The sequence below is a fragment of the Canis lupus genome, chromosome 24, assembly GCF_048164855.1.
Source record: "Canis lupus baileyi chromosome 24, mCanLup2.hap1, whole genome shotgun sequence".
Lineage (NCBI taxonomy): Eukaryota > Metazoa > Chordata > Mammalia > Carnivora > Canidae > Canis > Canis lupus.
The window spans coordinates 19,270,582-19,284,687 of NC_132861.1; the positions used below are offsets into that span (position 1 = coordinate 19,270,582).

Genomic DNA, 14,106 nt, shown 5'->3' on the forward strand with positions numbered 1-14,106 from the left:
AAATAGGTTAGGATTTAATAAACCTCCAGAAGTGATCCCTGGAACCAGGTAGCTGCCCTGTACTCCTGTCTCCTGAGTGACTGAACTCCTTGTCCCTGGACTCGGGCATTTCCAGGCCCTGGGCTTCTGGAGGGTGTTTTTAAGTTCCTACCCAGACCTAGACCTCTGCACTTGCTTAAGTATCTTGTATTCAATTAACAATTTTAGTATATGTGCTGCCAAAGTGCACACTTGAATTCAATTTCAATCTGGATTCCTTTTGGATTGATCTGGTTTGAAAGGGGCATTTATTAGTTTTCTCATATATCTTTGGCTAGATGAGCTGAGTGTAATAGGTCACAAAATGGCTACAAATTGCATGAATCCTGTCTGCACATCTCTTTGCAGTATGACTTTGCTTCTCTCACTGCCTGACTCTGGGCTTGTCCACGGACTTGCGGACTTGCGGACTTGCATTGGTCAGTGGGGCTGATAGCAAATGTGATGCAGGCAGAGGCATGGAAAGCACCTGTGCATTGAGAGTGTACTCTTGCTTGCTGTTGCGAACCCTTCCCGCCATCCTTCATCCTGTCAACCAGTTCAGTCTGACCACCCAGAGATATGTGGCCCAGCTGTCAGCCAGCAATAGCCAATACCACCAGCACCAACTGCTAGATAGATAAGTGAAGCCATAGTCAACCAACAGCCTTTAGCTAACAGGCCATATGACTGCAGCCTCATGTGTGAGCCCAGCTGAGTGCAGCCAAATTGACTAATTGACTAATTCCCAGAATTATGACAATAGATTGGTATTGGTACTAATTGGTACTAATATACCGAACTTTGGTTGGGTTCCTGTGGTTAGGTAGGTATCCTTTGCTGATTATAGGTTCTGAGGGTTTCTGGTTTTGTTTTGTTTTGTTTTTAAATCTTTTTTTTTTTTTTTTTTTATTTATGATAGTCACAGAGAGAGAGAGAGAGAGGCAGAGACACAGGCAGAGGGAGAAGCAGGCTCCATGCACTGGGAGCCTGATGTGGGATTCGATCCTGGGTCTCCAGGATCGCGCCCTGGGCCAAAGGCAGGCGCCAAACCGCTGCGCCACCCAGGGATCCCTGTTTTGTTTTTTAATTTCTTTTTAAAGATCTTATTTATTTGAGAGGGGGCAGTAGAGAACATAAGTGGAGGGGGGAGTTGAAGGAGTAGAGTGAAGAGGAGATGTAAACTCCCCGCTGAGCAGGGAGTTCTACATGGGGCTTGATCCAGGACCCCAGGATCATGACCTAAGCTGAAGGCACTTAACCAACTGAACCGCCCAGATGCCTCCCATTTTGTCTTTCTACAGCTGTCCTCTAGTAGGAGAATTCCTTTTCTGTAGGAAGTGTTGCAGAGCTAAAGATTCCAATCCCTGTCTTAAGGGAACATACCATACATGAACTTTTACTGGGATACAGCATGCCCATTGTTTACCTATGCCTGTTTTCACTACAACAAGTAGTTGCAACAGAGACCAAATGACTGTATTACAAAGCCTAAAATATTCACTATCTCCCTACCCCCACCCAGGGAAATAGAGCAGCAGTGTCTGAGTGATAATTAACATGCCATGACATTTCAGGAGAAGTTGAGCAGACCTAGCAAAATTGGTAGCAAATGCTTTATTATAAGGTGAAATTCAAACATAGATTGTGTAGATAAAACTCCAAGGCTGGGGAAAATGTAGTTAGGTAGAAAAAATTTTTTATATCTATATATTGGCACTACATGGTTAGAAAATAGTAGAAAATTTGCTATAGTTACCAAAAATGTAAGTAATCTAGGTATAAATATAAGAAGAATGTATAACACATTCATGATAACATTTAAAAAATTTTATTCAATGACAGGAAATAAAACTTAAATAAATGGAAAGACATATACCCTATTCATGAGCAGGAACTTGTCTTTGGTGGTTTAATTGAAGCTCCCCTAGAAGTGGGGTACAGGGAATGGATTCATTAAACCTAACTACACAGAAAAGTTCAGAAGGGATCTGAGGTCCTAATGCCAAAAGTTCACACCAACGGGCTGTGGGTTCAGCCAGGTCATTCAACTTGACTTATCTATGTGTTCACAGATCATGCTGTCACTTGGCTGTCATTAGGGCAGTTCAAATGATTGCTTCATTCCAATTATTTATTTTTCTTCCCAAACAGAAATAGTGTGGCTTTATCTAATAAATAAAAGTTATATATGCTAATTGTGTACATTCAGAAAATTGGGAGAAATTGGAATACCTGGATTGTCTTTGAGTGGTGGCAATAAGAGTGACTGTTGTTGGACATTTTGAGGATATATGCTTATATCATGATCCCACATGCTTCTGTGCATGGGAACATGCACATATTAACAGTGAAAGTAGGGCTATGAAGGCTTATATGGTATTAGGGTGTGGACTCAAGAATGGTATGAATTCTGCTTTGTCTGGTCATTGTCTCTCCTTGAGGTTTCCAACAGTGACAAACAAATGAAAGTACAGGTATTAACTGGGCCAAGGCTTGATACGCATGTGTAAACTTTGGTGAAATCAACAGACTGGACACATTCACAGGCCCTCTGCTCCCCAGAGTATCTCCCCACCCCCTAAGACCCAATGTCACCATCAGCCTAAGGGAAGAGCATTTCTGAGTGCCCTGGTGAGGAGGGGAGATGCAGGGGCAGTGATGGCGGGGACCAGTGGGGCAGTCAGATTCCCACTCTCCTGTGGGGCAAATGAGAAAGTTCTCTTTCTTTCCATAGTACATTTAAACTTATATACTCTACTGAGAGATTTTCAGATTCAGGTGACTTGAAAAACACTGCTGTCAAGCAAAAGAAGTCTGGGGCCACTCTAATAGAAACTTTTGTATTCTATCTTTTATCCCCACTTCAAAAACATTAGGAATGATTTTTAGGATCCGCCCAATATCCCACTAGGGGAGATGGGCTGCATTGTCGGACATCTATTCACCCACTTTCCTACTGTAGTAACTAAATTCAGGATTTTTGTGGAGCTTCAACTTAATCTGCCCATCTGTAGTTAGAGGGGTCCCTGGTGGCACTCGGGAAGTCCCACATGGGCCTCTGCCAGGGCAGCGGGGCCAGGTTAAGGGACTGGAAACAGCAAGACCATCTCTAGGTATTTGTGTCTGCATGTCTCCTTTCTTTGACTCTTCAGTTTGTCCAGAAGAGAATCTGCTAGTGTCCATCTAGCATTGTTATTGCTCATCAATTGAAAGTGCCTGGAGGGGTGTGTGTGTGTGTGTGTGTGTGTGTAGGGGGGGTGGTTCTTTTTCTTTTCTTTCTTTTTTTTTTTTAAAGATTTTTTATTTATTTATTTGAGATATATATATTACATGAGCAGGGAGCAGGGGCAGAGGGAGAGGGAGAAGCAGGCTCCCCGGGGAGCAGGGAGCCTGACACGGGGCCCCATCCAGGACCCTGGGATCATGACCTGAGCCAAAGGCAGATGCTCAACCAAGTGAGCCACTCAGGGGCCCCAAGGAGGGGTGTTTCTAAAGTATATATAATTTATCTTAACTCCTTGTTTTCCATAGCAGAGTGTCTCCACTTCTAATGTGTCTTGTATGATCTAGGAGTGAGGAGGGGAGGAGATTCATTAGCTCTCAGGGCATTCCGACTTCCAATACTGGGCTCCTGCTTCTAACTTGTGCCATCTGGCACATCTGGTGTCTGCAGATTCTGGCCTTTGCTGGGTCTCTTGGGATACTTGCTTCTCACTGGCATTCCTTTCCCCACACTTAAATCTCAGCTTTCTTTACCCTGTCAAGTCATTTACTGTACCACTTTTCCATTATTTTCCACCTCCCCCCAAATTAGATCTTATGTCCATTATATCTTCTCCCGATGTCTTTGATCTTGTAGGCCTATATATATGTACACACACACACACACACACACACACACACACACATTAAAAGATTCCTTTAGTTTGATTCCATTGAGGTTTTTGGAGGGGCAGAGATAAATGTATGTGTTTTATCCAACGTATGTAGTTAGAAGCCCGAAGACTAGGTTATCACATTCATCAACTGGAATGACACTAGCTAAAATGGTTTTCTACTCATTCTACAAAATCTACAAGTGGTTTAGTCCCTTAATTTATTTCTGAATTCTAGTTCCTATGGAGTTTTGTTCTTTGTTGTTTACCTTTCAGAAGAGTCAAGTTCAAACAAAACATAAGTAACCACTCCTTTAAAAAGAAAATATATTGTTTTTATCTCTAATTATGGTAAAAGAAAGTAACATAACATTTACCTTTTTTTTAAAAAAAGATTTTATTATATTTATTTGAGAGAGAGAGCCAGTGAGAGAGAGCACAAGTAGGGGGAGGGGCAGGCAGTGGAGCAGACTCCCCACCGAGCAGGGAGCCCAACCCTGGATCTATCCCAGGACCCCAGGATCATGACCTGAGCTGAAGAAAGATGCTTCACCAACTGAGCCACCCAGGCACTCCCAAATTTCTTTTTTAAAAACCATTTTAATTGTACAGTTCAGGAGTGTTAAGTACATTCACATTGTTGTGCAACAGATCTCCAGAACTTTTCATCTCTCAGAGAGAAACTATACCCATTAAACAACACCTCCCCATTTCCCCTCCTCCCAGGCTCTGGCAACCACTATTATAGTTTCTTTTCCTGTGAATTTGGATACTTTAGATACCTCACATAAGTGGACTCCTGTAATATTGGTGTTCTTATGACTGGTTTATTTCACTTAGCATTATGTCCTTAGGATTCATCCATACTATAGCATCTGAAAGGATTTCTTTCTTTTTAAAGGCTGAATAATATTCCATTGTATGGATAGAATACATTTTTTTATCCCTTCATCCATTGCTGAACATTTGAGTTGCTTCTACCTGTTAGCTATTGTGAATAATGCTGCTATGAGCATTGATGTACAAATATATCTTTAAGTCCCTACGTTGATTTCTTCTGAATATATATCCAGAAGTGGGATTGCTGGGTCATATGGTAATTCCATTTTTAATTTTTTGATCAACCACTACACTGTTTTCCATAGTAGCTGCATGTCACAGTCCCAATGATAGTATACAAGGGTTCCGATTTCTCTATCGTCTTTATCTTTTTAAATTGCTCCTTTTAATAAAACTTCAAAAACAGAGATATGAAAAAATTAAAACTACCCATATTTTGCCCTACCGTGAAAATTGTTAACATTTCCTTTTCTCCAATTTTAAATGAAAGTTCATGGAAGCTGACATGGAAATATTTTGACTTCTAGTGCTAGGCTGTCCTCTAGAGGTAGAACTGGTATGCTGCAGCCACTTACTAATGAGCTTTGAATGAAGTGCGTTCGTTAACTATTAAATAAGTGTAAGCTGCAACATTCTGGCTTGAGGCTGCTGACAACCCCACTCAGAGCCCTTCCTTTTTCAGATGTTTATTGTTAAGTTTTCCAAAATACACTATGAGAAATATTGGAACTAGTCTACCTGGGACAAAACATTGCCAAATGTCTAGTTTTGATGTATGGACATAGTTACTGAGCTTGAAGAGAACATGAGGGATTGTCTGAGTATGTCTGAAAGCTCCTCCAACCGTTTCATCTGGTTTTCTTTTGGGATCCCTGCACAACAGGGTTCTGGAGTTTGTAACCATGGAGTGGTCAGTGGGTTCATGTGTGGCCAGGTCTCTCCCCTCATGCCTGTGTCTTTTCCAGGGGCAGAAAGGGCTTCGAGGCCAAAATGCTTATATAGATTTTTTACCCTGAGTCTAATCTGCATGAGGCCATTGGTGTGGTTATTCTGGCTACTATCTTCTGTCTCCTTTTCCTTCCTCTCTCCAGAGGGACAGTCCCTGGGATGTCTATAAAACAGTAGCTCATCAAAGAAACAAGAGCCTCTTTATTTGATCTAATCTGACTCACTGGAAGAAAGGCTGAAAGTTTGCTTTGGCTTACTGAAGCTTAAAGCAGGTGCTTTTAAAGCACATTAGCTACTCAAACATAATTCTCTAAAGGATGAAATGGGTAATCATTATGTTTTCAGGCTTTGGCATTTAAAAACCGTGTCTCAGTAGAAAATAGTTGTGTGAGGTTGGTGGCTAAAAGAACTTTAATGGTTTGCTTATTTAAAAACTGACAAGAAGCACATATGTTAAGATTGATTGTTATTAGTTCTCAGTAGAAACATGGGGATGTTTATTATACTTTCTACTTTTTTTTAACTTTTAAAAATAAGTTAATGAAAACAAAGCCTTTCCAGAAAAGGAACAAGGCACCATATCTCTGTAACAGTAAATATATTTTATTGAACAGAAATGATTTTTTTGTTTGGTAGCTATAAGCAGTTCTTCAGAGATATGAACATTTTTATTCTGGTTATATTTATGGGCAGCATAGTTGACATTTACCAGTGTTATTGGTCCCTAGGCTTAGCCATTGCTGCAGGTCTAATTTATATAAATCATATAGTTTAAAAATAGGCAGTTTAGATACGTTATAATTTTCTTCAGCCAATAATTCCATCTAATTTCTGAACAAAGTAGATGCTAGGCCCTTTTGGGTTGAAGTACCCAGATTACATCTGTCAGTGGGGATTTATTGTGACGCTCTGATCAGGGAAGCAAGGGATACTGGGAGCTACCCCTGGAGCTATATCACTGTTGCAGAAATGGGACATTGTTCAGGTGACACCAAGCTTCTGATAGTCAGACAACAGCTCTGGTAGCATTTATTTATTTATTTATTTATTTATTTATTTATTTATTTATTTATTTATTTATTTATGTAGCTTTTAGAAGAGTTCTGGGGAGGACTCTTTCATAGCAGGTCCTTGGCTGAGATCCTGCCTTTCTAAAGCCCACCATTGCAATGACTCTACCACTGGGGTATGTCTATGGTTCCACCTACCCTTGACCACCCCACTTTGAGGATCTTCATTTCAAACTGCCCATAAGGGATGAGCTGATTGATGGGCCATGTACCATATGGCACAGGCTCCTAGTCAGCTGAACTCTGGAGAGCCAGGCTGTAGGGCAGCCTGGCACACCTGTTGGTAATGACCTACTGGAAGGAGTTGGTGGTTTTGCTAGGTACCCCAGGGCTCCCCAGATGGAAAGCAGGAGCCCTGTAGTCTGAGTTCAGACTCAGCAGGCTAGGACTTTGGCATTAGCAGTATTCATGAGAGAGGGAGTAGATGCAAACTCTTCTCTATTTTCTCCAGCAAGTTGACTGCCTTGAATATACAGATTTTTAGCAAATAAACTGTGTCAATTAGTCCTATAAATAAGTCCCACCAGAAGGATTTTTTTTTTTTTTTGAATGAGAGAGCTATCATGTTTTAGTAGGAAGAGGAAGGAAGAGGAAGCAGTTCCTATACAAGGTGTTTAAGGGAAGGAGTCAGAAGACTGGTTTCCATCCCACACACAGCTAACACTTTATGTCTTTGAATGAGTCTGTAACCAGTTTGGGCCTTGATTTCTGAAGCATCAGAGTAAATAGGTAGATTAAATAAAATACAGAAACATTCTTTATGTTTTGATGCATTTCAGAAATATATATATATATTAAGATTTTATTTATTTATTCATGAGAGAGAAAGAAAGAGAGAGAGAGAGAGAGAGAAAGAGGCAGAGACACAGGCAGAAAGAGAAGCAGGCTCCATGCAGGGAGCCCGATGTGGGACTCGATCGTGGGACTCTAGGATCATGCCCTGGGCTGAAGGCAGGCACTTAACCGCTGAGCCACCCAGGCATTCCTATATGTTTGTTTTTAAGGCTAAGTTTATTGAATTCATATTGGTGTAGGTATTATTTATATTTGTAAATATATGACACAAATATATTTATATATGTAAATATTATTATATAACACAATAATATATATAAAAATCTATCATCTATCTATCTATCTATCTATATGTATTTTTTCAAGTGGGCAAAACTGGGAAACAGAAGAGTAAGGCCATAGCAGTGGTAACTCTAAGAACCAGTATTGCTATATGCATGAACAAGAACCATGATGTAATCAATTAGCAATTGTATGTTATCAATTTATATGCATAGTAGAGATCATATTCACATTGAATAAAATATTACTGAAATGGATATGGTCAGTATTTCTCTCTCTTTTTAAAAATTTTTATTCATTTGAGAGAGAGAGAGAGACCACAAGTGGGGGAAGAACTGAGGGAGAGAGAAGCAGACTCCCCGCTGAGGAGGGAGACCTCCTTGAGGCTTGATTCCAGGACCCTAGGATCATGACCTGAGCTGAGGGCAGATACTTAACCAACTGAGCCACCCAGGAGTCCCAGTATTTCTCTTTTCTCATGAAATATAAAATGCACATAATAGCTAAGAATATTAGTTTTTGTTTATTCATGAGAAACAGGTGGGGGAGAGTCAGAGACAGGATGGAAGCAGACTCCTCGCTGAGCAGGGAGCCTGATGTGGGACTCAGTCCTAGGATCCTGGAGTCATGACCTGAGCCAAAGGCAGATGCTTAACCAACTGAGCCACCCAGACGCCCCAGAATATTAGATTTTAAAGAAACAGTCTAGAGTTTAGTTTCTGGCAATATGGCAAAGTACGTATCCTGAAAACCCTTTCCACTTCAAAATACTTAACAATACTGAGTAAATGTATAGTTTATAATGCATAGCTGGGCTGGCAAGAAAGTGATGGAAATGCTGAGAGGCCAAATTAGGAAGCACACATCCCAAGAGATGTGTGAAAGTCACAACTGCTCTAAGATACTTGCCAATCTTGCTTTAGTTCTAACAGAAATCCTTAGTTTGTGCAGGATGGGAGATCAAATTGGAGACCCACAAATGAAGCTAGTATCTAGAGGGTGACATTGTTGGTGAAAGGAGTGTTAGGAAAAAATAGCTAATCTATACACGGGGGCTGTCTGTTTGGCCTTGGTTCTTGGATGGGAGAAAGAATTTCTCTGAGAATTTATAACCACAAACAGGCTCCCTAAGAGTTTTGGAACCCACATTCATATTACTTGTGTGGTCTCAAAAACTCCAATCCAAGAATTCAGATTGGTCCCTTGGTTAGTAGTACCTGCAGTACCTGCCAGAAGCAAAACACATATCATCTCCAGAATCATGTACCTTAAACCGAAGGCTCAAAGAATTCCCACAGACAGATTTCAGTGAACATCTGCTCCCAACTAAAAATCTCCAAACATGTGAGAGACAAGGTTTTATGAGCATAGTAAACTAGAGGCCAGATGTGAAGATACTATTTAGCATGGAATTCAGGAGATAAAGAGAGAATGTGGAAAAGTAGTTAAGAAATATGGAGGATACAGAGAAGATGTCTAACATGTCTCATTAGAGGTCTGAAAGATTTAGACAGAATAGGGAAGAACAATTTATGAAGATATAATGATTGAGACCTCATTTGAGTTGAAGACAGGAATCCTCATATTCTGGAAGAACCAAGTGTCCTAAGCAGGAGAAAGAAAAAGGCTATCTATATCTACATCCCAGGTGTAGATGTGATGTATCTTTCCTATTTATACATCACAGGGAAACTATGAAACACCAAGGGACATAAGAAAAGTATTAAAAGTAGTCAGACAAAGACAGACTACCTATAAAAGAATGACAAATTGACAACAAACTTTTCAACAGATAGAGGAATTCAGAATATGGTGGAAAAATATCTGCAGGGTACAAAGAGTCAAACATAACCTAATCATCTGATTTGAGGCAGCTTTAATAGATAGAAGTCCTCTGTTCTGTAAGCACAATTTTGAACAGTCATTTTACAGAATTCTACATACATTATGTATTCTATTTGCTCTAAAAGTTTTTGTTTTTGTTTTTTTAAAGTAAGTGTGATAGGCAAAACAATGACTTCCCCAAAGATGTCTATGTCCTAATCCCTGGAACCTGAGAATATGTTACCTTACATGGCAACAGATCATATGTGATTAAGTTGAGAATATGAAAGATTATCCAGATTGGCTCAATGTAATCACAAGGGTCATTATCAGGGAAACAGAGTCAGGAGAGCCAAAGAAGGAGGTGTGATGAGCAGGGGTTGAGTGGTGAGCTTGCAGGCTATGAAATAGGAAAGGATCATGAAGCCAAGGAAAGTGGTGATGGGGGAGCACTAGGAGCTAGAAAAGGCAAGGAGCAGTTTGGCTTCTAGAGCCTCCAGAAGGAATGCTGCCTTGCTAATAATTCTATGTTAGTGTATGGAGATTTCTGATCCCTGGAAACGTAATATAATACATTTGTATTGTTTAAGCCACTAAGCTTGTAATAATTTGTTACAAAAGCAACAAGAAACAAATACAATAGCTTTATTGAGATAGAATTTATGTAACATACATTTCACTCTTGAAGTATGTAGTAAATGGTTTTTAGTACATATATAGAGTTATGTAACCGAAAACTTTCAGAAGATGGATCAAAAGCATGAAATGAAAATTAAATGATCTTGGATCACATGGTGCTTTCCTCACTGGTTATTTGAATGAGGAATGCAGCCTGTGTTCAGGAGGGTTGGGGGGATACTACTGGTGCATAATCACAGGAACCTCTAGGACAAGTCAACTTTCACTTTTCCTTCTTATCTTAGTAGGGTAACTTTTTCTGGTAACTCTTTTTACTGTATTCTCATGATGGTGTTTAAAATACCTACTTTCTGCCATTTAAGTCATTTTAGCTTATCACATGTATCAAACTTAAAAATCGTCAGTTTTTAATCTGTTGCTAAGACACCGTACAGTATACAAACTAATACAAACTTCTTGATGAACTGGCTAAGAAACAGACCCTGTTTTGTATATTTTCAGTAACTTTATAAACTTCTACTTCAAGGAATGTGTTATATGTAAAAATATTTTTCAAATGCTTGCCCATTGGGGGTGGTGATCAGCTCCCAATACTGAGTTCCTTGTTCCAACGAGGAACTTCTGCATCTGTATCCTTAGGATCCTCCAAAATCAGGTCACCATTTTCTGGCCCAATTTTAAGGTAGATTTTTTTTTTAGCTAATATATTACTGATCTTCCGAATTATCTATTTGACAACAGATTCTCCTTCTCCTTTAAAAAAATTCGGGTTCGGTTTCCATGTGTAATGATGACCTGCAGTGGTGTTTTCACGTTTGCCGACTCAGAAGCAGGAAAGATTTTGAATCTGCCTGATTAGTTGACTCATTATTTTTGCCGTGAAGCTTCTTTTGGTTAAGTGTAATAATCTGCATTTCAGCATATCTTTGCTTTGTTTTGCAGTGACAGTAGGAAGAAAGTTTCTGTTCCCCAACTTGTAGCTAAAAGAAAATACAAGATGCATAGCTTTAAGAAAGAGAAAAAACAAAAACAAAACAGCAAAAGCTCAGCCCCTAACATCTGGAGCTGGTCCAGCATTCACAGCTAGGCAGGCCATGGCATTCTCCTGTTGGACATAAGCAGTCTCAAGAATACTCACCTCAGACGAAGTCACTCTTAGACCGTGACAGAATGACACAAAGCAAGACCACATTTTGACTTTGTCTAAGCATGCACAAAAATGAGATCACTGTGCAACCCACAATACTGAGCAGCCTTCTCTTGGCTAAAATGAATGACTGTTACCTCTTTGCCCATTATAGTTTTATCTTCAGTCTAGTCTGTCCTTCAAACATTTATGCTTATTGAGACAATCTTCAAATTGTCTTTGCTTTCTACATCATCTAATCCAGTGAACTGAGATCCTCAGATCCTCTTCCAAGTCACCCAGTCAAAGTTCAGATCCTGCTATATGTTCTCTCTCACACTTTCTTACTGACCCCCCCAGAGGTCCCTCTGATGTGCATTCTCCCTCAGTGCAGTGAGTAACAAAACCAACTCATTTCACTGTAGGTGTGTTCCTACACAGTCTTTGGCTGAAGGCATCAACAGCTTAAAGATCAAAACCATGAACGTGAAATGATGTAAAAATTATTTGACTCACTGGCAAAAATTCACAAATTTTTTGAAAGCATACATTTTGCTTCTTAGGCAACTTCATGTGTGTTTGTCTATGTACTCTTTCTTGTTTATTTAATAGGTAGTGAATTATAAGAAGGACTGACTATGTAATTTGTGAGGCCGAGTGCAAATGAAAGTGTAGGGCCCTTTGCTCGATATTCATTAAGAATTTTGATACTATGACAGCAGAGCATTAAACCCAGTGAAGGCACTTCTGAGCACAGGTCTCAGTGACTGCACGGGTCACACCCCATGAAGCCCCCAGTCCTGATTATGAGGTACCTTCTTTCAACCCTGTCCCCCAGGGATGAACAGAGTGGGTGAAGAACTACTACTTTTTAATCTTACTTCATTGGCTTTGCCTCATCTCTTCAAAAAATAAAAAGAAAAAATTTAATTGTGGTAAAATACACACAGCATCCAATTTATTGTCTTAATTTTTAAGCATAGAGTTTAGTGATATTAAGTTCATTCTCATTGTCGTATAACCGTCTATCTCCATAAGATCATCATACAAAACCGAAACTCTGTACCCATTAAACTACAGTTACCCCCACTCCAGCCCTGGCAGCCACCATTCTGTTTCCTGCCTCTATGAATGTGACTATTCTAGGTACTTCATATAAGTGGAATCATACAGTATTTGTCTCTCGTGACTGGCTTATTTCACTTGGTGTCATGTCCTCAGGGTCCATCCATGCTGTAGCATGTGACAGAATTTCCTTCGTTTTTTTTTTTTTTTTAAGATTTTTAATTTATTTATCTGACAGAGAGAGAGAGAGACAGAGACAGAAAGAATGAGTGGTGGTGGGGAGGAACGGAAGAGGGAGAAGCAGGTTCCCTGCTGAGGAGGGAGCCTGATGTTGGGCTCAATCCCAGGACCCTGGGATTATGACCTGTGCCTAAGGCAGACGCTTAACTGACTGCACCACCAGGCACCCTGATTTCCTGCATTTTTAAGGCTGAATTCTATTGTATTGAGTTCCATTGTATGTATGTGCCATATTTGTTTTCATCCACATATGGACTTTTGGGTTGATTCCGTCTTTTCGCTCTTGTCAACAATGCTACTATGAACATGACAAATATCTCTTTGAGTACCTGCTTTCATTTTGAGGGGAAGGGGTATTAGCAGAATTATATTTGCTGGATCATAAGGTGGTTAGTTCTCTTTTAGACTTTTTGAGAAACCATCAAACTGCCACAGTGGTTTCCCCTTTTACACTTCCATCAACACTGTACATCCTCAGTAACTCTTGGTTTATTTTCTATTTTTTTTTAATCCTAGTGGGCGTAAAGGAGGGTATATCATTGTGTTTTTTTTTTTTGTTTTTGTTTGTTTGTTTGTTTTTTTAATTTATGATAGTCACACAGAGAGAGAGAGACAGAGACACAGGCAGAGGGAGAAGTGGGCTCCATGCACTGGGAGCCCGATGTGGGATTCGATCCCGGGTCTCCAGGATCACGCCCTGGGCCAAAGGCAGGCGCCAAACCGCTCCGCCACCCAGGGATCCCTATCATTGTGGTTTTGATTTGCATTTCCCTACTGATTAGTTATGTTTACTTTTGTTTTAAGAATTTCCGTGAATACTCACAGGGTCACTCTTTTTTCTAGGAAAGAGATGAAGATTCTGGAGCAGTCAGGTTCTCTGAGAGGCTCCCTGAGTTCTGAAGAACAGCTGTCACTCATCAGTGGTTGTTCAAATATTCAAGCGGCAGTAGAGGGCGCTGGGCACATTCAGGTGAGTTGACCATATTGCGCCCAAATCAAATCTCTAAGGGTTTGAAGAGATGGTCTTCCAATCTCCTCGGAAGAACGGGGCCGAGGGGCGTGGTTGGGGCGGGGGGAGGGGGAGATGAAAGGGAGTTACAAGGTGTGGGCATCTTGTAACTGAAGGTCAGGATTATGATTTACGTGAAGCATTGTTTTAAAACATCTCTTGTATGGGCTCTCATCAAACTACTGTGATAATGTAGTCTTTCAGAGGTGTTAGAATTTTGAGCAGAAATAGGTTTTCTGGACAACTAACACTTTTATTTTCCTATTGAATGAGAGATTATATTCTTGTTCTCATGTATAATTGAGTAAAAGCTGAAAAGAAATCATCTGAAATAAACCCTTTCTTGTAACATTTGCATTTAGCTTTTCCCAC

At 40.1% G+C, this 14,106-nt stretch overlaps 1 protein-coding gene across 1 annotated transcript in view; it reads left to right on the forward strand.

Moving 5' to 3' along the window:
• The window catches only part of CRYL1 (crystallin lambda 1), a 144,801-nt gene that overhangs the window by 16,916 nt on the left and 113,779 nt on the right, over window positions 1-14,106 (forward strand). The window contains exon 3 of the mRNA XM_072795820.1: window positions 13,569-13,695. Within this exon, the coding sequence (XP_072651921.1) occupies window positions 13,569-13,695 (127 nt within the window). The remainder of the gene's footprint in view (window positions 1-13,568; window positions 13,696-14,106) is intronic.